Source organism: Capra hircus, chromosome 8 (genome assembly GCF_001704415.2).
Source record: "Capra hircus breed San Clemente chromosome 8, ASM170441v1, whole genome shotgun sequence".
Lineage (NCBI taxonomy): Eukaryota > Metazoa > Chordata > Mammalia > Artiodactyla > Bovidae > Capra > Capra hircus.
In genome coordinates, this window is record NC_030815.1 from 61,695,610 (window position 1) to 61,718,672 (window position 23,063).

Here is a 23,063-nt window from a genome sequence, read left to right on the forward strand (position 1 = left end):
TGGTGATGTGTGGTCTATGGACCACCGAGGATGGTGAATGAACTCGTGCGTCTCAGACACAGAGCCAGATCATCCATCAGGGCGGTGGAGCATTTCCATCCCTCTGAGACAGGCTTCTCTAATAATCACTACAGAAAACAGCGGGGAGGGGGGTTCCCGCCAACGGAAGGCTCGAGACAGGTTGGACCCACGTGTCTGATCACTCTCATGACTGCAGCAGGGTCTGGCAGGCTCTCCCTTCTAGACTTTCGTCCACGTGGGCCAGGCATGGTTCGTGGTTGGGGAAACAGCACTGAGCAAAACAGAAATCCCCACTTCAGGAGTTCAGGGTCTGAGAGACAACAAGTAAAGTAAGTCAGATCCACAGCACACCAGCTGGGGCTAAGTGCTCTGGAGAAAAGGAAAGCAGGACAAGGCAGGCCTCTCAAAGGACAGCATCTGAACAAATGCCTGGAGGAAGGGGGGCGAGCAGCGTGGACGTCTGGGGGAAGGACATTCTGGGGAGAAGGAAGAACAGATTCAAGGCCCTTGACTTTAGGAACGGGCTGAGGGTGACTGAGAAACAACACAGCCCAGGGCAACCGGAGTGGATTGAACTGGGTGGGATTTGAGGCCCAGGGGAGTGGGAGGGAGCAGGGCCGCGTGGTTGGGGGTTTTGTGGACCCTGGGAAGGACTTTGGCTTTATTCTGAGAGAAATGAAGAGCAATTCTGACTTCTGATGGGGAAAGCTTTTGACCTGGTACTCTTTAACAGGACTGCTGGGCTGAAAAGGGACGGAGGATGTGAGTCTATGGGAACTCTCCATAATTTCATCTCAGTTTTGCTGTGAACCTAAGACTACTCTTAAAAAACCAAAAGTTTGTTAATTAAAAAGAGAGAGAGAGTGAGATGGACGAGGCAAGCTCCTGTAGGACAGGCTGGCATTGGAGAGGTGGATGGAAGTGACTGAGAATCGGACTTGTGTATGTCTTCAGGATGGAGGGAGAGAGAGACAGAGGGTCAAGGTCACTACCGGCTTTCGGCCTGAGCATTGGAGGACGGGGCTGGCAAGTTCAGGTGAAGAAGGCTCACAGAAAACCCTAAGCTCCGTGAGAACACATGACAGAGGTCAAGCCCCAACCTCCAGACACCCACAGCCTATGATGCCAGGACTGGGGCAGAGTGAGGACCCTCCTGGGGGCTCCCTGCCCTCTTCTCTCGCTACAGTTCTGTCCTGTGTCCAGCCACGGGGACAGACAGCCAGGTGGCAATGACCTCAAGGCCCTTCTAGGGGACAGGTCCTGGGGTTGAATGTCTGAGAAACAAACATCCTCCACCATCTGGCTGATGAGCTGAGCTTTCACAATGGTGATAAAAGGGTGATGTTCAGAGCAGGGGGCCCCCACACATATGTCCTTTCCCTGGCTTCCCAGCAGCCTAGCTCCCCAGTCAGAGCTCGCAGGGAACCACACCAGCCCTCAGGGCAACCAATCAAATGGGGTACATGTCCTGGGAGGGGGTGTCAGGGAGAGGTGAAGCAGGTTCTGACCTGAGCCATCTAGCTTGCAAAGCCCTGGATGGGTGACGTTGGGCAGGGGCAAGCACTGGGATCAGGTAGACAGGTGAGGGCCTGCTCACCTTTCCAAAGAGCTGGGACTTGATGCTATGCGTGGGTTGAATCAAGGAATGCCATCCTTCAGACTGGGCTTTAAAGACCTCTCTGACTGCTGATGAAGAGAGGGTTTAGGGGTGACCCTGGAGGCAGAGAGGTAGGGAAGGTGATGGAGGCTGAATCCCTCAGTGATGACAGAGATATGGGAGGTGCCTCCAACAGGACTTGACTACTTGCGGGGCAAGTCAGGGGAAGACTCCTGTGCAATACTGCACTGCGATGGAGATCGGGGCACAGTGGGAGGTGGGGTCAGGGAGAACGGGACCAGTGTGCACTTTCCCATGCAGCCTCCCGTCTGCTAACTTTCTGGTTTTGGGGAATGGAGAGAATGGAGACAGGACAGTGCAGCAGGCCTCTGGCCCAAGTGGTGACTGGTGCCCCAGGGGTAGCAGAGTGGGGGTGTGGGAAGGGGTAGGTGGGAGACGAGGCTCTAGACTTAGTTCTGTCACAGGCAGATAAGAGTGAGAGGCCAGCTGAACTGTAAGGCACTTTCACCTCGGACAATCTGGGTCCTCCACTGGCTATCGGAATCTGGGAATTTCTGCCAGTATAAAATCCTACTGCACACCTCCTGGCCCAGAAGGTGAGAACAGAGGCATGGAGCATGCAACACGATCATAGAAGGCACGCAGGTTCTCAAGACCAACCACCTGGCAACCTACCTAGTCTCAGGTCTCACCATGCCACCTTCCAGGCTGTGTTCTTTGTGAGAATCATCAGGACTCTTGCCTTTCTCCTCATCCACCTGACTGACTCCACTTGTTCCTTAGGAGTCACCTCTTCCAGGAAGCCCTCCCTGGCTTCACCCTCTTCCCAGACTCACCTTGATCTCAGCCTCAGTTCAGTTCAGTTCAGGCACTCAGTTGTGTCTGACTCTGTGACCCCATGGACTGCAGCATGCCAGGCTTCCCTATCTATCACCAACTCCTGGAGCTTACTCAAACTCATGTCCATTGAGTCAGTGATGCCATCCAACCATCTCATCCTCTATTGACCCCTTCTCTGGCCTTCAATTTTTCCCAGCATCAGGGTCTTTTCCAATGAGTCAGTTCTTTACATCAGGTGGCCAAAGTATTGGAGCTTCAGCTTTAGCATCAGTGTTTCCAACGAATGTTCAGGACTGATTTCCTTTAGGATCAACTGGTTGGATCTCCTTGCAGTACAAGAGACTCTGAAGAGTCTTTTCCAACACCACAATTCAAAAGCATCAATTCTTCGGTGCTCAGCTTTCTTTATAGTCCAACTCTCACATCCATACATGACTACTGGAAAAACCATAGCTTTGACTAGATGGACATTTGTAGGCAAAGTAATGTCTCTGATTTTTAATATGCTGTCTAGGTTGGTCATAGTTTTTCTTCCAAGGAAAAAGTGTCTTTTAATTTCACATCTGCAGTGATTTTGGAGCCCAAGAAAATGAAGTCTCTCACTGCTTCCATTGTTTCCCCATCTATTTGCCATAAAGTGATGGGATCGAATGCCATGATCTTAGTTTTCTGATCTCAGCCTATGGTATCCTAATGGCCAGTTTCTTTGTTTGGCTCCCCATGAGCCCCTCAAGAGCAGAGGCTACACCACATTTGCCCCCATTCCCCCATCCTTAGTACATGACCACAACATAATAGGTGCTCAAAGAATGACTAAATGAAGAAACTTAATGAGCTGCTGCTTCATTTTACTGGGGGAAAATATCAGTTTTCAAACCAGACAAATTGGATAAAACCTAATAATGTTCCAGTCAACACTGCAATTCCCCACTGAATTAATTTATACATTCGCTTGCAAGCTTAATAATATAGGCATATATTTTAGAGGGAACAGGTGGTGATGAATGACAGGCTTAATTAGGCAAATCATTCCACCTAAAATAAGAATATACAAACTCCAAGTGCAGTGATTCAGCAGCACAAGGGAAAAAAAAATGTTAAGAACAAAAGCTCCAAACACAACTGTTTTCATTCCTTCTAATTAAGTTTCTCTTTAATCTGCAATTTTAAAAGGCAATTCTTTTAATTTAGTGATTTTCTGTAAAAGATAATGGAAGACACAGCCCTCAAAAGAATATCTGCATTTAGAGAAAAAACATACCATCCCTGTGAGTTGTTAGAATGACAGTATCTAATTAATTCCACCTATAGGCAATTACAAACAGAAGTCAGGGTTCTGCTGGAGGGAGGGGAGACTCAGGCAGGCAGGGCCAGGCCTCTGGAGCCCTTCATCTTTGGTGCGATGACGGGACCAGAGCCCTGGTGGCAGTCGCAGAGGTGGTCCAGTTAGCGGCTCCACCAGCCTCTGTCTCCAAGGCAGGTGCGGTGGCCCTTCGCGATGCCCTAAATGTGCTTCCACAGCTCTGATCTGATGAGATCTTCAAGACTCAGCTCAGATCTCCTGGGAGGCCTTTCCTCCATCCAGGTTAGCCTTTGCTGTTGGTGGTCCCCTTCCTACTTGTATTATAGATTTCATATCGATTAGGCCTGAAGTTGGGTCAGTGTTAACAAGCACCCATGCTAGCTCTAACCCTCAAGACAGCCCTGCCACCCTGTGAGTGAAGGGAGGGGGTTACCATCTGGGTCTCAGAGCTAAGTGACAGGGCCGGCCAGGCAGGCATTGCATCTCCTTTATTTAGTCTTTGCAATGACCACCAACTGTATGATGTCTAGAAGCTGCCAAGGTCTGGCACAAAAGCCTGCCTTCCACAAAACCTCCCCATCCCGCCTTCTGAGAACTCCCCTCCTCCACTATAGCTCACAGCACTCCACCCTTCTCTTGTATGTAGCTCAGCAAGCCCCCAGCCACTCCTCCCCTGACAGCCCATGGGGTTCTCTGGGGGACAGTACCTAGGACTTATTTTCCTCTCCAATATCTTGTCAGCCCCTAAACTGACTACAGTGCTTGGCATAGAGGAGATGCTTAGTAAATGTTTGCTTAGATGAAATGAATGTGTTCCTTCTAGATCTGGCTCCTTCCTGTTTATCATTCAGGGCTAGCCAAAGAGATCAGGTTCCCAAATTCCCATAAGCCTCTAAAGCACAGCTCTCTGGGTCCAGAAACCCTTGCCAGCTCCTAGGTCCCCAGGACAGGAAAGGACAGAGAACTCACTCTGGTGCTTGACGCCCTCGGTGACTTGGTGACAGCCCTTCTGGGTTCCACACCCACCCCTCGGCTCCAGTCACAAAGAATAGCTGGTCTCCCATCCCTCATCTCCCTGCTTCCAGGCCTCTGCTCTGCTGTGCCTGCCCTGGAGAATCCCTTTCTTCACTATCAATGGGTGCAAAAATCCTAGCCATTTTTCAAAGTTCAGCTTTCATGCTGCCTCCTGGGGGCAACTTTGGTCAAGACCACCCAAGGTGGAAGGCTTCCCAGGTGGCGCTAGTGGTAAAGAACCTGCCTGCCAATGAAGGAGACAAAACCAACATGGGTTGGATCCCTGGGTGGGGAAGATCCCCTGGAGGAGGAAATGGCAACCCACTCCAGCATTCTTGCCTGGAGAATCCCATGGACAGAGGAGCCTGGTGGGCTACAGTCCATGGGGTCACAAAGAGTCAGACACAACTGAAGCAACTTACACGTACACAGGGCCCAGAAGAAAGGACTTCCTTCCTCCCTTCCGGAACCCCGCCTCCCCTGTCTAAGGCATTGTCTGACCCCACCGCAGTCCACAGGATAGTGCAGGGTACACTGGTGTCTTCTCAGAACCAGGTGGAGATGAGGCCTCATGCCTTAGCCTCTCCTGGAGTTCTCTGTGCCTGACACACAGTCCATGGGCTGCAACAAGGCCAGACAACAGAACTGTAGTGGCTCAGCTTCGTGGAGAGGGTATGGACTCTGGAGTTAGGAAGAGCCAGGTTTGAATCTTGCCTCTGCCACTACTGTGTGACTTTGGGTAAGTTTATAAACCTCTCTGAGCCTTAGCTGCCACTTCTATAAAACAGGGCTGACAAGGCCTAAACCATAAAGGATTATGGAGGTGATTAGTGAGAGAGGACATACCAAAGTCCAGGCAGGGCCCCTGTACATGGTGGTCCCTTCTCCCCATGGCCACATCCATGCTCAGAGCAGCTCCTTTTCATTTACTCAGGAGGATTAAGTGCCTTGTATCAGAAACCACCTTCTACAGCCTGAGCTGAAATTCCTAAGACTCCAAGAAGACAAGACATATTCTGTTTTTTTCAAAGCTGAATTCTCAGTGCCTAGGATAGTGCCTGATGTCAATGCTTAGACTCTATTGAGTGAATGAATCTCCACCCAAATTTATGGTCAGCAGGTCCAAAAAAAACCTCATTCATCAATCAAGAAAGGAAACTTAGGAGCTGGACTCCCCCTTCAAATCATTTTAAAGTAGTTTTGAAAAATGACTTGACCTTTACTGAGTGCTTCCTGTTCACAGGTGGGCATATGTGAGGACCCAATGTGACATTCTCTGACACAACAAACTGAGGAGGTTGGTGGGACTTTATGTTTTTATGAGTGGGGCCTGGACCGGGCAAGTAGACTGCCCAGCAGAGAGGAGCAGGCCGTCACGCCAGGCAGGGGGCCCCAGCCCCCTGCCCCTGACCCTCTGCTTTGGGATGAAAGCCTGGGCAGCCTCCCCTCACCTAGGGATGCTCTAGGAGTGCCTTTCTCTAGGCCAGGCAGGGAGAGAAGACTTGACAGTCTGCCAAACATCCCTGAGTCCTCCGGGCTGACCACGAATATGGATGTTGGCCCCTAAGGATGGTTCATAGGGAATTGGAAGGAAGTGAAGGGGACCTAGGGCCTTGGGTCCCCAGGTGGGGCCTGTGGATCAGTGGCTGCATCTTTCTGGCTGGCTTCTAGCCTCCCCAGTTCTCCAGCACAGGACAGAGTCCCTTATGCAGGGGCAACAAGGATTAGAGAACTGAAAACAAAACCCTGTGCACAGAGCTTTCAGGTGCTGAAGAGGCCTTTTAAGGCCCCATGTGGATGAGGCGGGAACAAATATGGGACTGACAGGAGGACCTGCAGTGTTCCAGGTCTGGTGTTTGTTCATGGACATCCTATTACTTTGAAAACACAAGGGCAGAGAGACCAGAACGAAGGTGTCCACAGCACCCTTTCCGCACACTCTAGGGTGCTGATTCCTGCACACTGCTGGCCTTGACTCTGGCCGGTTTTTGGTAGAGGGGACAGGTGTGGAGTGGGGAGGGCAGGGGTGGAGAGGCATATAAGGGGCTGCAGCCCAGGTAGTCATGAGCCCCCAAAAGGGGGCAAGGAGGGAGACTGTGCACTGATTTGGGAGGGGGGCCCCCATGACCCAGAGTCTATGGAAGCTTTCATGACAATGCGCAAGCACTCCTACTTGACTAAAACTCTGTTCCCAACAATGGTCCTCTGCTGCTTCAACTTTCTAAACATGCCTTCTGCATCATCTCGCTTGTTCCTCATAGACAAGCATTAGAATTTCCATTTTACAGGTGGAGAAACTAAGGCCCAGAGAGGTGAAGCCCCCTTCTCCCCTGCAGTTCAAGAGCAGGCCTCACTCTCTCCTCTCCCCAGGGAGTGAAGGCTGTACCTGCAGATAGGTTTTAAGACAATGGGCAGCTCAGCACATGTTTGGCTGGCTCTTTTAGGATCACCAACAACAGGCCTCTGTGTTCCCCTCACAGGCGCACGCAGGCCCCAGGACACCATGCTGCCATATCTCAAGGGCAGTGCCTGAGAACAGAAGTTCCTCATTATAAGAGGGGGTAGTGGTGACCTCCCGAGAAGCAGGGCACGGGGAAGCCTGTGAAGTGGGCGCCTAGAGGCCGCCTGGGCTCTAGGAATGCCATCTGGGTTCCAGGAATGCTGTCCATGCATGTGCACCCAAGCCTGGACTGGGGAAGGAGGGGCTGGCACGAGTGAGCATGCCTTTATCCTCCTAGTCTGCACCCCAAAAGGGAATCATGGATATGGCTGCCTGGTGCAAAGACCCCACCCCGAGGGCTGCTGCTTGGCTGCAGGAAAAGTAGGGATAAATCCTGATGAAAATGATAAAATGACCTAAACGCAGAGGCCTTTACAGCTGCCAAAGCAAGCCATCTCCACCATCATAACTCATTTAAGAAATGAGAAACGACCAGCTGCGAAAGGGACTGTCCCATGTTGACAGCTAGACTTGAACTTGAACCCATATCTTCTGAATCCCAGGGGCCTCTAACAAGTTCAGCACAAATCCTATCTACAGTGCAACAGGTTCTCAAAAACAGTAGTGATGATAAAGATACCAAAAGCCAACATCCACTGAACACTCACTGTGCCCCCGACTTCTGGCACCGATTCCAATTACCACCTGGTTTTACAGATGAGGAAACAGGACGTTTGACCCAGGTCACCCTGCTAGCAAGTGACAGCCCAGGGGTTTAAATCTAGGCCCTGCAGCTCTGCTAGCTCTGGACTGGGCTCCTGTCAGATGGAGAATGCCCACTCAGATCTAGTGCAGTGTGTCTCCCAACACTTTCACCTGCAGATACCCACAGACACTTAGAATCAGTCCTAGGGCCTGGGAGAGGAACTTCCCTCATCCACAAGCCTCAGAGGATGTGCAGGAAGCAGGCTGGGCACTTGTAGAAAGGAGTCTTCCCTCCCAGGAAGCCCCAGACCTCACCCAGCTGCTCATTGTTTCTGCTGCTGCCCATGCATAGATGGAATTACAGGATAGGAATGACAGGATGGGACAGGTGCCTGGCTCTCAGGGCCCTGCTTGTCACCTACTGGCACACAGTCTCCCCACCCACAACCTGGCAGGCGGATTCATGGGCCAGTCCTCAAACATCCAGGGACACGCTCTCGGCTTCTAGTTCAGACCAACGGCAGCAACTGCAGCCATCGCCAGCCACTCACAAACGCGCCTCTTCCTCATTTGAAGAGAAGACAGGTGTACAGCTTGAAAAAGTGATGTGAAAACATACCATCTCTGTGTGAGCAGGCTATGTGATACCCCTCAAGAGAACTTGGGGTTGGTTTTCCTGAGACCTAATTTACTCAATAATTTAATAAATACTTGTGCGTTCATTACATGCCAGGCACTGATCAAAGGTGGGGACCTAGGTGTCAACAAGGCCCACTGAGTCTCTGACCTCACAGAACTTAAAACCTCTATCCACACGAAGACCTCTGTCTTGTCTCATTCTACTAAACCTTTGGGTTTTTTTCCACACAGGAAACAAAGGCACTTGAAGAAGAAACATTTCTATCAACATAATTAGCAGGCAAGCCAAAGCTATGAAACACCAGTGTTTTTCTTTTTTTTTTTTTTAAGGTTACTAAATGAATTCATTCATATATCAAACAGAAAAACCAACTGGAAAAACCTGTCCCTCAGTAACATATCAGCCAAAGGAAGCGAGTGATCCCAGTTCTCTCGTTTAAACCCTCCCCCTTCTCTCTGCAGACCTGCTGTTCACACGTGTTAAACATTAATTACAACTGTTACTCATTACATAGCAAAAAGCTCGGAGTACCAACACAATTGTTAATTTCCTCCCAGGCCCAAGGCATTCTGGGAAGCTGAGCAGGGGGCAGGAAGCATGCTGGAGCCCCACTGGGGCCAATGGTGAGGAGGTGGCACGCGCAGGGTGCAGGTGATGGTGGCAGACTCCCCGTGGACTCTTCTGCCGAGGCTGAGCCTGTTTATTCTAAGCACACGGGCATGAGTCACAGGCTTGGTGGGAATAGCAAGCCTGGAGCAGGCGCTGACGCACTCAGTGTCAGCACCACCACCTTCAGAGCATTTGCGTTTCACAGTGACAAGTCGCCAGCTCAGTACGGAGTGGGTGCAGCGGCTTCTGCCTTAAGAAAAGCCACCTTGTAAAGTAATTAGCCTCCAATTAAAATAAATAAATTTATATTTTAAAAAAAAAGAAAAGAAAAGCCACCTTACCCCAGCACAGGTAAAGGGAAGGTTCAGACCTGCCCGAGCCATACTCACAATGTCAGTGCAGCAGTGGGGAGAGCGCCTGACTCGACTTCATCAGCTGTGTGACTGTGGACAGGCTGCTCACCGTCTCTGAGCCCTAGTGGTGCCATCTGTGTGATGGCAGTGAAACCACACCATCCCTTGCAGGACTTCATAGGGTCAACCCACGCCAGCCTCGTAACTGGGCCTCACTGTCTATTAACTTCCTGCCCCCCTCCATCACCCCCTTACCTTCATGGGATTATCTTAAATTAGCCAACTGAGCTGGCTCAGGGACGACTCACAGATGTTTAGGAAATAGACATACCTGGGACCTCACTTTCCCCTTCCTCTGCCCTTTGAGCCTCACTTGATGAGGCTGGGAAAATGTCAAAACTCAAGAGGGTGCCTGCCAAAGGGGTGACCAACACAGCAATAGCACCCCTTCAGCTGACAGTGACAAGGGAGTATCTAGCTGTTCCAGAATAAACTAATGCACATCCACAGGGGATGTGGGGGGAGCACAGAGGGGCCCCAGCCCAAACTGGGATGGGGGTGGGGAAGGGAGTCATGTCAAGGGAGGCTTCCTGGAGGAGGTGGCACTGACACCCCCGAGCCAAGCTGTGATACCCCTTCCCTACCTCCTCCCTGGCCCCAGCACCTAACATATAGTAAGTACCGAGTATGCTGTAGGTTCGCAAAGTGGGGTCCCCAGATCAGCAGCCTCAGCAACACCTGGGATCCTGTTTGAGATGCAGATTCTCCAGCCTCATCCCTGGAACCTACTGAATCAGGAGCTCTGGGGGTGGGACCCTGTAATCTGTTTGACGCTTCTTGCAGGTGACTCTGCCACATGCTCTGAGCAAACCAACCAACGAACGAACATGTCACAGGTAGAATCGAGAGGGGTTTGGGGGAGATTGGCAGTGGAGACCCTCTCACACCTGGGGACCAGTGGCCTGGTCCTCGGGAGGGACTGAATAAAGGATGGAAGAACTGGGTGGTTCATGGTGAGAACTGTTGCTGGAATCGAGATGGGAGTATCTCCTACAGAAGTATTGTTTTCCACACTATTCATACCTCTCATTGCCTGCAGTAACTGGGAATGAATTTCATAAACGGGCCCTCTGTGCCCCCAAAGTAGCTTTTTATGCAGTACTGTTTTAATATATAAAATTAAATTTTACTGAATACAGCAAGCCTTCCCTGAGCACCAGTAACCATTCTCTCAGGCATGACCCTTTAGAGTTTATGAAGTCCTTTTTCAGTCTTCTCCCTTGATCACCACAGAGATCCAGTGTGATACAGTCTGTGACAATCCCTGTTTTACAGACAGGAAAACTGAAGCTCAGGAGGCTGAGAGCCTGTCTGAGACCCCACAGCTGGTGAGTGGTGGGGCTAGCGTGTGCACTTGGGATTGTCTAATGCCAACTACTACCCAGTGGCTCCTGACACCGAGACACTGTGCTGAGCTTTCAAGGGCAGAGAAAGTGGCCGAGGAGCTTAGTAAGGAAGACAGATAAGTACTCAAAATAAGTATATTCAGCATTGAGTCATGTCTGTCTACTCTTTTCACTAGAAGGTAGGCCCATTGCCGGCTGAACCCAGGACACTGCTTTAAAAGTAACTTCAATGGGGACAAATCTCCAGACACTGAGTCAAAAACAAAATGACTTTGTTTCTCTGAAAAATCTTTTTTTTTTTAAATTTGACCCTGCCAGGTCTTAGTTGTAGTACATGGATCTTTGATTTTCATTGCGGCATGCAAAATCTTTAGTTGTGGCATATGGGATCTAGTTCCCTGACCAGGGATCAAACTTGGGCTTCCTGAATTGGGAGCAGGAAGTTTTACCCACTGGACCACCATGGCAGTCCCTCTCTGAAATATCACCTTCACCCACTCTCCTGCTGCCCGGCACCTTTAGTAAGCACTCTGATCACTTGCTTCTTCTCAGAGGCAACTGCAATAATTAAAAATGTAGCTTTTAACTCAACCCACTGAATTAAAAAGAAATGTTGATCCATCCTCTGTGTATGGCCCAACTGGCTCTGCCATGAGGTCTCCAGCAGTTCCTGTTCCTTCCCTGGGCCTCAGTTTCCTTGGCCGGACAAGAAGGAGTGGGAGGCCATGGTGCGGGGACCCCTCCCTGTGCAGAGCAGGGGCAGAGCACGACCAAACCATGCGATGGCTCTGGTCATCCCCGTGCAGTCACGAACCTTCCAGAACTTGGGCTGCCACAGGCTCCTCAGCTGGAACCATTTCGAGTGGAAACCTACACCCCAGGCACATATCCTACTCACTGTAGACACAAGGAGAAATTGGTGACATTGCCAACAAGGTCTATCTAGTCAAAGCTATGGTTTCCAGTAGTCATAAATGAATGTGAGAGTTGGACCACTAAAGAAAGCTGAGCGCTGAAGAATTGATGCTTTTGAACTCTGGTGTTGGAGAGACTCTTGAGAGTCCCTTGGATAGCAAGGAGATCCAACCAGTCCATTCTAAAGGAAATCAGTCTTGAATATTCATTGGAAGGACTGATGCTGAAGCTGAAACTCCAAAACTTTGGCCACCTGATGCGAAGAACTGACTCAGTTGAAAAAACCCTGATGCTGGGAAAGATTGAAGGTGGGAGGAGAAGGGGATGACAGAGGATGAGATGGTTGGATGGCATCACCAACTTGATGGACAAGAGTTTGAGCAAACTCCAGGAGATGGTGAAGGACAGGGAAGCCTGGTGTGCTGCAGTCCGTGGGGTTGGAAAGAGTAGGACACAACTGAGCAACTGAACAACAACCCAGGGGCTCTGGGAGGCTGAGGGCTCCAGCACGTTACATGCAGTATCTTGGGTAGCGCCAGAGAATTGAGACATCAACAGGGTAAGGGCTTGGGTTCTAAGTAGGACTTAATAGGTTCAAATTCTGGCTCTGCAGCTGACTAGCTATAGGATCCTGGGCAACTGTTTCTTCTCTTTGGACTTCAATTTCTGTATCTGTAAAAGGACAACACTAAGATCCCAGGAGGCGGCTGGGAGGATGAAATGAGATAATGCACGCTAAAGAGTTCTGCAAATACCAGCACTACCAGTACAGTGTTCTGTAAGCCTCACCAGGACTCTCTGCAGCAGACACATTTCCCCAGAGAGAGAACAGGGGCCCCAGGAGAGGTTCTATCCCGGTCCTTCCAGTGGCCCCCAGAGATGTGGAGACTCCACATCCACGCCCCTCCCGCCCCCTGAGCCCAAGTCTGCTTCTCTAGGTCACCCACCCAGTCTTCAGCTGCCTCCCCGTGTGGCTACCTCCTGGGTAGGCTCTGTCCAACTTACAAAGCCCAGGGGCCAGTCAGACCCTCTGCACCAAGCTGTGCCACCCAAGACAGCATGGAATCACTCAGGGTACTTCTCTTGCCCCACACTGGGCAGGGGGCTACATCAGTGAGGGGGTGGACCTGCTGCCTATGAAGTCTCTCGGGGGGTGAGTCAAAGCAGCGGAGGAACCGAGTCCAGCCAGCTCTGAAGGCAGGTGAGTCTGCCGGGTGGGCAGGGGGCCGACAGCCTGATTGTAAAACTGATAAGGCATCCATTTTGGGGGTTGGGATGAACTCAGTCCAGGCATGTGTGCTGAGACTCCACTGCTGGGTGCGTGGGAGCGGGTATCCTGGCTGAGGCTATCAGCAGCTTCCCATAGGGAGGGCAGGCAGGAAACCTCCTTCACCTGCTACAGAACTCTGAGAGAAGGAAAGAATATCATTCCCAGGAAGTGAGGACCACCTCACACCCTGCAATAGCTGTTTTCACGACAACCAGGAAGTGATAATCGAGCCTTCCCAAAAGGCTGCACTGGCTGAGAAGGCCACCTTCTGTGGGGAATGCCGAAGCACCCCTTACAAAAGCCTCCTTTCATGAATGCAGTGCAGGACAGCACTGTGAAGGGCAGAAGGCACTTTTGCTTCATAGACTGAATCACAGAGATAGTTCAGAAGGCTCCCCTTCCCCCAGCTTCCGGCCAGCATGCTGGGGTCCTGATGAAATGAAGCATAGAAGGAGCCTTGGAAGTGGGGGGTTGCAGGCCAATCTCCCACCACAGGGCAAAGCCCTCCTGATACCAATGCTGCCTCACTCAAGCTTCTGCTGGCCAATCTCAGTGACAGGAAGCTCATGATACACTTTCAGGTGTACCACTCACCGGGACCGTATATCCCTATGGCTCCTCCTGGGTAGGCCCACCTCTGCCCTTTGGGGGTCCCCACACCATACACCTTTGGAAATCTGAAAACACTGCCCAGGTTCCTTCATGCGAGCTAAATAGGCAGAATCAGAATATAAGGGGTGGAAAGAGATGATGACAGTTTTGCCCAGTGGATTTTTAGCCCAGCTGCAGATCCTGTCCCCAGGCTCCCGTGGCCCATCACAGCATCCAAGGGCCCAGAGAACTGGGCAGGGCACTTCAAACACGTGTTGTGAAAACGAGGACGAGGCCCAGCTCAGCACTGCCTTGCTCCCTGACGCCACCAATGACGTGCTAAAGCACGTGCTGCACACTCTACTCATTCAGGCAGGAGGTGGGAGCCACCTTTGTTCCTGAGCAGCCACCCTTCCTGGTTTACAAACTGGGCTCTGGCAGCACTTCAGCAACCCAAACGAGCTGTTTCCACTCATTCTGGTTACCTGAGAGGTGGTGCATCCACCTCACTCCACCTGCACTTTGGGCTAGGAAACAGGAGGGTGCTCCTCACCTGACAATTTCTGTCCAGATGTGGGGAGGGGATTTGGTCAAAGACTCAAGACTGGTGCTCACAGCATCCCTCCAGCCAAGGGAAACAGCTTCCTTATATGCCCCAGAAATCAGAACTGAGCCAAAAGCTTCTTGGAGAAAGCACAATCAGTATCCAGGGCTTCCCTGGGGGCTCAGCAGTAAAGAATCTACCTGCAATGCAGGAGAACTGGGTTTGATCCCTGGGTTGGGAAGATCCCCTGGAGCAGGGCATGGCAACCCACTCCAGTATTCTTGCCTAGAGAATCTCATGGACAGAGGAGCCTGGTGGGCTACAGTCCATGGGATTGCAAAGAGTCGGACATGACTGAGTGCCTTAGCACACACCCATAGTGAATATCCATGCCAGAGCAGGACACACAGTTGATGAGGTAAGTGACTTGATGAGACACAAGTGGGACAGGATTCTGCGTCTGCCTCCTAACAGCAGCCTAAGAAGTTGACCTACAATGACACATGTGACAGCATCTCAGCAACAGAAAACCAAATCCAGAATGGAGACCTGTGGCTCAGAAACTTATGTGGGGACCAGTTCTATCTGAGACCTTGTGATCCTCTGTGAAATGTATAGTAGTTCTAAAACCAGCTTTGGGCAGAATTGGGCAAGTTCTGGCCTGAGAGCCTTCTGAAGAGATGATGTCGTGAGGGGTAAGTGCTTTTCATTTTAACAAGCCTGAGAACCCCCTGGGGGTCTTTAAAACTTATTGACTCTGCAGGTCTGGGGGCTTCCCTCATGACTCAGATGGTAAAGAATGTGCCTCCAATGCAGGAGACCCAAGTTTGATCCCTGGGTTGGGAGGGCCCCCTGGAGAAGTAAATGGCTACCCACTGCAGTATTCTTTCCTGGAGAATCCCATGAACAGAGGAGCCTGGCAGGCTACAGTCCATGAGGTTGCAAAGAGTCAGACATGACTGAGCAACTAACACTTTCACTTTCTGCAGGTCTGGTCTGGGGCCCGAGACTCTGCATTTCTCACCAGTTCCCAGGTGACGTGATGCTGCTGGTCCAGGGACCACATTTCGAGCAGTAAAGCATCAGACTAGACCAGAACATCAAAGGTAACATGACCTGCAAGGTGGTCAGCCCAGGAGAGGGTGAGATGCCACACCTGCCTGCAGTGTCATCTCTTGCCATGGCCTCTTGGGGTCTAGAACAGTTGTCACACGAAACGTTTGGCCCTTTAATCAAACTGGTGTTTGTGAAGAGCCACTTCTGGAACAGCATCAGTCCCATTCTAGCTTCTCCCACACCCAGGATCAACCATGCCAGGGGACAGTCCTTGGCTTTCACTGTACCGAGGGTAGGAACGGCTGTGAAATGCACTGGGGAGATGTGAGGTGACCAAGGACCTCTCAGTTACCCAATTACTCTTAGCCCGGGCTCTTGGCTGGTACACACCGCCTGCCAGAAGGGCCCAGCACCTACAGCATTGACTCTATATGGCGAAAGAACTGCCCCACCAGGGCCACAAGCAGGAAGCTCTGCAGGCCTAGAGAGGCAGCAATGAAGCCCGTGGGACGCGTGGATGTGCCAGGAGGGCTCACAGTGGTGGCAAAGGAGGTGCAGGACTTTCCCAGATAGGACACAGCTGGGAAGGGCACTTAGCAGAAGACAGAGACTGCACAGAGTGCCGCATCCAGGGAGCGGAGACACACATGCTAGAGCAGTCAGCACCTCGCCCGAGGGGATCAAGGCAAGCCCTGGATACTGATTGTGCTTTCTCCAAGAAGCTTTTGGCTCAGTTCTGATTTCTGGGGCACAGAAGGGAGGGCGGAGGAGCCTGATTTCTGGGGCCACATCTGGAGGGTGGAGGCTTCACTTCTGAGCCCCAGAAAGGGAGGAAGGGTCTAATTGTGCTTGAAAATGGGAGATTCTAAACAAAATGAATGTTAAAAATACAAACTTTTCCTTTATGACCTTCAATGTGATAAGAGTTAGTCAGCCCATGTTTCTCTGTTCATATGCCAAAACTCTTAGAAGCACAGAAATTCTTTTGCATCTGACTTTCCCCTCTTAACATTAAACATAAGCATTTCCCGAGGCTGCTATACATAATAAACTCTTTGTCAACGTCACTTTTTAGTGGCTGCTCAATATTCCATTTAATCAATGGCCAATGCCAAACATCCAGGTCACTGCCCATCTCTCATCATGCCTTTTTCTGTGCTTTCGATCATACGTTTAGATCCTAAGGACTGAGATTAGGATCAAAGGGTGTGAACATAGCTGAAGACAGGGGACACATATGGCACACTGCTTTTCAGAAGGCTGTGGAAGCAGAGAGGCACCTGAGCCATTCAAGGGGCTCTGGGCCAGGGGCGGGCGAGGTCAGCCCCTGAGGTCAGGACGTGCCCACAGCCTGTGCTCTGTGAACAGGCTTGTGCTGAATGAAGCTGGGACAGGAAATGCAGTGGCCCTGGATGCATGCAGGCCGTCGTAGCTGCACGACAGGATGGAGTCACTGGGATCCACGAGGCCCAATAGGAGCCACTCTGCAGACTGATTTTCTTCTAGTTTTTAAAATTTCCTTCCAAAATCTTGGCTTCAGTGAACTCGAGCATTACCAACAGGACCAAGACAGAGTCAGACAATGAGATCATCTGGGCTGTCTAGAGCCTGGCCTCCAGGATCCTCCTCATCTTTGAAGGGCTCATCTGCACTAGAAACCCTGTGGCTTACCTGAGCAGGCAGGGACCCGTGCACTTACTTCCTTTACACAGGCGAGTGCCATGCAGGTGAGCAGCCGCCTCTGAGTGGGGCCGCTGGCTCCTTACCTGCCAGAGCGGGGATAGTGACCCGGTTCCACTCCCATGGCTGATCGTACTCGTCGGCGGGCCTGTCGTCATCCTGGGGCAGCTTGCTCTCCCGCAGCCGGGGGCTGATCGTGCTCTCTGAGTCCGAGTCTACGCTTTGGCCCTCGGGTTCATAAGGGGTGTCGTATAACTGGATGCCTTTGTGCTGCGACCGGACGCTCTCCTGCCTCTGAAATTCTGCAGTCGAAAAGGAAGGAAGCAGAGATGTATGTACGCACAGCACATGCCTCCTCACCTGGGACCTGCCGGATGATACCCATGGGAATTCAGAGCCGCCAGCCAAGGAGATGGGGACTGCACAGAACAGACCCCTCGTTGTGTTTAACTGCTGCCCTCCCCTCGAGGGCAGTGTCCATGGCTCAAGGCTTCCTCACAAAGATATCAAGTTCTGGACCACACAACAGAACCAGAACACTCCCTGTCACCATCCGCTATCTTCAAGGGCAGAGTCCAGACACGAGTGTGATGTCCTGGGTGTGTTCCAACACCAGCCCAGGACACGCAGAGCTCTCAGCAACCCCCCGCTTACAGATGGGGGGTGGTCTTCCCACTAGGGCAGCTCCCTGGTCTCTGGACTTATCATTCTCCATCTATAAGATGAGGAAAATGAAAGCGAAAGTCGCTCTGTCATGTCTGACCTTTTGAAACCCCATGGGATTTCACAGGATTCTCCAGGCCAGAATCCTGAAGTGGGTAGCGTTTTCCTTCTCCAGGGGATGCTCCCGACCTAGGAACTGAACCAGGGTCTCCTGCATTGCATGGGCGGATTCTTTGCCAGCTGAACTACCAGGGGTAAGAAGAGAAGACTGCGTCTAACGACCCTCAAGTTTCCACACAGCTCGTATGTTCATTTTACAGACCTAACCACCTCCAGAGAGCCCAGGGTCACTGATTTCTCCCCTACAAAGCCCCACGAGTGACCCTTTCCCTGCATTTCTACTTCCCTCAGGGCCTGCCTGTCTCCTAACACGCTGAATACAGCCAAGACACTGGAGAGCAGAGGTCCAGTTTCACTTCTGAATAAGGAAGGAAAGCTCTCAGTCTTCTGGAGAGGATGCCAGGGCCCGGCTCCAGTGTGGGCTGAGCAGCGGCCGCCCATCGAGATGAGGCCCCACACAGGGCACGATCCTGTCAGCGACTGCTCATTCCTGGGAAGACAGTGGCGGCTGAATGACAAATACCAGGACGCTATACTCAGGCTCTTCCTCATCAGAAAAGGGGGCATTTTTCTGGCTTTGATCATAAACACCCGCTGTGTGCAGGGGGACAGGCAGGGTTGCTGAGGCTGCTCTCAGCAACCTAAATTAGCATAATACTCTTTTCAGGAGGGGGTCTCCTGCAGGGCCCGTGAGGGATGAGGCAGGAGGAGAGACGATATTTGAACTGACAGCTCTCACAAGGGGAGGGATAGGACGAGGGACAGGATTCCCTGTGGTAGGACCAGGGCAAGCCAAGGCAGTACAGCTGGAGAAAAGGTGTTCACTGCCCACTTTCTTGTTTTATTTGTAAGATATATATATAGCATTTGCCATTTAACCATTCTTAAGCGTGCAAGTCAGTGACAAGAAGTATGTTCACACTGTCATGCAGCTATCACCACCATCCATCTCCAGAACTTTCTCATCATCCTAAACTGAAACTGTCTCCCACTAACCCCTCCATTTCCCCTCCTCCAGCCCCTGGCAACCACCATTCCCCTTTCTGTCTGTGAATCTGACTACCTAGGTACCTCATACAGTGGAGTCATATAAGGTACTTGGCTGGGGACACTTGGTCTTCTTTGACAGTCTTATTTCACTTACCACAATGACACATTGTAGCATGTGTCAGAAGTCCATTTCCTTTTAAGGCTGAATAATAGTCCATTATATGTCTGTTTGGGGCTTCCCACGGGGCACTAGTGGTAAAGAACCCGCCTGCCAATGTAGGAGACTATGAGAGATGGCGGTTCAATCCCTGGGTCAGGGAGATCCCCTGGAGCGGGGCATGGCAACTCGCTGCAGTATTTTTGCCTGAAGAATCCCATGACAGAGGAGCCTGATGGGCTACAGTCCGTGGGGTTGCAAAGAGTCAGACATGACTAAAGTGACTTAGCATACATGCAAATGTTTATTTACTGCCTACTTCTGCTGGAGCACCAGGTCCAAGGAGGTGGGAAGAAGGGAAATGGGGTTTGATACAGAAGTGGTGAGGGTTTTGAGAGTGAGCCGTTCAAATGGAGTTATGAGGTGTTCTCCAAATCAGAATTCCAGCACCATAGAGATACAATAGGAACCCATGGGAGTCAGACATCTTGAAGAGCAGTTGACAAAAACACAGAGATGATGTCAGCCCTTCCTAGGAACAGCATTCTTTAGACTAGGCTTCATGATCCAATACCAGCTCACAGGGCCGACAAAAACTCTACCCTATGCATAGCACCTGATGCAACAGAAACTAACTGATGCTGGGCAGTGACCCTTGGTGTTTTAAATTAAACAGCACTATGGTGATATCTTTCAGTGTCACATCTTTTGGCCTCTTCATACTCATAAAGAAGGCTGAGCACTGGAGAATTGATGCTTTTGAACTGTAGTGTTGGAGAAAACTCTTGAGAGTCCCTTGGACTGCAAGAAGATCAAACCACTCAATCCTAAAGGAAATCAATCCTGAATATTCATTGGATGGACTGATGTTGAGGCTGAAGCTCCAATACTTTGGCCACCTGATGGGAAGAGCTGACTCATTGGAAAAGACCCTGATGCTGGGAAAGATTGAAGGCAGGAGGAGAAGGGGGCAATAGAGGATGAGATGGTTGGATGGCATCACCGACTCAATGGACCTAAGTTTGAGCAAGCTCTGGGAGATGGTGAAGGACAGAGAAGCCTGGTGTGCTGCAGTCCATGGGGTTGCAAAGAGTTGGACATGACTGAGCAACTGAACAACATCAATACCAGGTGGTATCTCCCAAACTTCACTGAGTTACACCCCGACTTCATGATTTTGCCATTTTCTAGTACCACCTGGGTTATTATTTACCATTTTTTCTTGATGTTGCCTCATTTTTTAGAGTAAATAAATCCACTTAAAAAGGAAACTTTTAATTACCACCCCATAAACCATTACCTTTTACCAAAAAACAGATGCTAAACATAAAAAGAACAAACAAGAACAAAACCAGCTAGGTAGGTACATCTCCCAAAGCCCAAGGCTTGCTTTCTCTCTGCTGAAAAGGTGAACAGCAAGCACTGGAGAGCTGATGGGGGGTGCAAGCAGCAAACCAATTAGCATCTTTGGCAAATAAGAGTAACTTTCTCTTTTTAGAATGAAAGAAAGTGAAGAGTGAAAACCTCACTACGTGGCCACCTAAAATCGTGTTTCCTGAGATGTCCCACACTTTGGCAACACATGGCTTTATTGGGTCCCCTGAGTAAAGTGGGATGATTTATTAGTTTTGCGGATGATGCTTTCATTTTTATGGGGGATTAAGAGAGGAAGAGGTTTCCCAGGTGGCGCTAAAGGTAAAGAACTCCCCTGCCAATGCAGGAAACATGAGATCCGGGTTTGTCCCTGGATTGGGAAGATTCCCTGGAGAAGGGAATGGCAACTCACTCCAGTATTCTTGCTGGGAGAATCCCATGGACAGAGGAGCCTGGAGGGCTATGGTCCACGGGGTCACAAAGAGTCGGATATGACTGAGCGACTTAGTACACAAGAGGAGAAGAGAAGAGTTATAAGAGGAAGGACTTGGCCACTTCCAGGCAAAAACCAACTGGAAAGTACTGGAGACAACTCTGTAAATTAAGAAATCTATCAAGCTATTTGAGCAGTGTTTTGTGGGGTTGTCATCATCCGCATCACTGCCGTCCTGGTTCTAAAGACTGCAGTTTTACCGCCTGTCTTTGGAGAATTCCAAGGGCTTGGGACATTGGGAATGCAGCTGACAGGCACTGACCTAGGAAAACCACCTTCCACTTTGTCTTCTTTCACAAGGAGGACTGACAACCAGTAATATGTGCTCTATAGTATCCAAAGAACTTTGCATGAAAATTCGCCATTTAATCCTGGGCCTCAGAGCAACTCAAGGATGCTCTGTGGGCTGCCAGTAATCATGAACATCCTTGCTCATTTTCTGTCTTAGAGTGCAGCTGCAAACAGACATTCCATGAACATGGGTGGGATAAATGAACAACAACTGACAGCCAGAAACTCCTCTTTACCCCAAATTCCAGTTAATCTATGAAAGTCTCTGACTGCAGGGTTAAGGTACCTGGAACAACATGAAAAATGAATATAGTCTAGTGTTACACAATATTCAGAAGAGATAGATATTCTGCATAAACACCAGCCTAAAAGGAAAACATGTGCAGGGAACAGATTAGCTATTAAATCAGAGGGACTCATGCATACACCTCTCAGACAGGATTTATTGTTCTGAAAGCATCTGCGCCTTACCAAAGCTCAGTTAGTAATGGCATGCAGTCAGGGCAGAGGATGTTAGAATGGTAATCATTAAAACGAGCTTCCCCCTGTATTACATGGTGAATTCAAATTTTCATTAAGGCTCCAACAATAGGGAGCAGTTAAGTAAATTATGGCACGCTAACTGGATGGAATATTAAGCAGCCATTAAAATGATAAATCTGAAGATTATGTAGCTACATGGAAAATTGTGCATGAAATTATGCTAAGTTAAAAAGTGAAATATAAGACTGTTTATGTGTTGAGCAGACCCTATCTCGTGGGCTTTCTAAACAAGTCCTGGGCAATGTGAACAAAGCCCCAAAGGAATTCTACTCCTTGTTTAGGAATTGCTGGATCCTGTCATCACACATTTTGCCCATAATATCTAAACTCTGATGACAGCTATGTTGTAAGAACTGATACACATGAATAAAGGGTGGAAAATCTGATATGGGAAGGTACACAGTTACTGTGTTTAGAGGGAGGAATTATTGCATAATAATTTTTGAAAGTTTTAAATAATGAATAAGGATGCTAGTAAAGAGAAAATGTAATTAAGAGAATCTCACATGAAAGTAAATGTGATTTTAAGCAGGTTGGGTTTATAGGAGCTGTGTGTTTCGGAAGCAGTTTTTGCCTGAGAAAACACCCATTTAGGGAGCATCTCTGCTCCTATTTAGGAAACATCTCCTTTCCTCTTTCCAAGAGTCCCAGGAAATCAAGCGCTGTTGCACCATGCCAGCCCATCACTGTCCCCTGCCTAATGCCCAGGTCCATCCTCCTTATAACTCTGACTGATCCATGACGGTCCAGAGACTGATCTAATATGGAGCTGTAACCATATGTTTGAAGTCACGAGTTATATGGACATCACCATCTATAAACTCATGAAAAATGACCTTTCATATTGGGTGGCAGGCTGTGATTTTATGCCTCTTAGGCAGGGAGCAGAAACATTAAATTGACAGGGCGGGGATTTCTGTTGACCTCTGGAGTAGAAAGGTTTTCAAGCGCACTACACATGGAGGAAGCACACACACCAAGAGCACTTTCTTTTAGAATCAGAGACTGTTGAGGAAGCCACCCTGAGCACATTCACCAAGGGCATAGGGTCCAGAGGGTGAGGCTGGTGTGCTGACTAAGGACTGTAGCCCTGAGAGGCAAGGAGGGCCGGGGGTTCATCTGAGTGAGGAGCCCAGGACAGAGCTCGGTGCAAACCAGGGGCCTCCTAACTGGCTCTGAGAGTTCTGAGTTCCCCAAGTCCACGGGCAACAAGTTACACTTTGCTCTGGTGCTCACCAATTCTGTGCCTCCCCTTCACAGCTTTTTGTTTGTGTGTTTTTATTTGATTTCCTTTGTCTGTCTGTCAGAGTTAATTCTGATGCTTAAACGCAATGGCTCGATTAGCTTAGATATGGGTAGATTCGGGTTCACCTGCCCTTCCTTCTAGTATGTGTATCTATTATAGCAGCCTCATTATATACATTTCT

At 50.0% G+C, this 23,063-nt stretch overlaps 1 protein-coding gene across 2 annotated transcripts in view; it reads right to left on the minus strand.

Moving 5' to 3' along the window:
• Window positions 1-23,063, minus strand: part of SHB (SH2 domain containing adaptor protein B) — a 137,711-nt gene that overhangs the window by 33,003 nt on the left and 81,645 nt on the right. For both annotated transcript variants that reach the window (XM_005683946.3, XM_018052197.1), the window contains exon 3: window positions 17,092-17,307. In XM_005683946.3, the coding sequence (XP_005684003.3) occupies window positions 17,092-17,307 (216 nt within the window). The remainder of the gene's footprint in view (window positions 1-17,091; window positions 17,308-23,063) is intronic.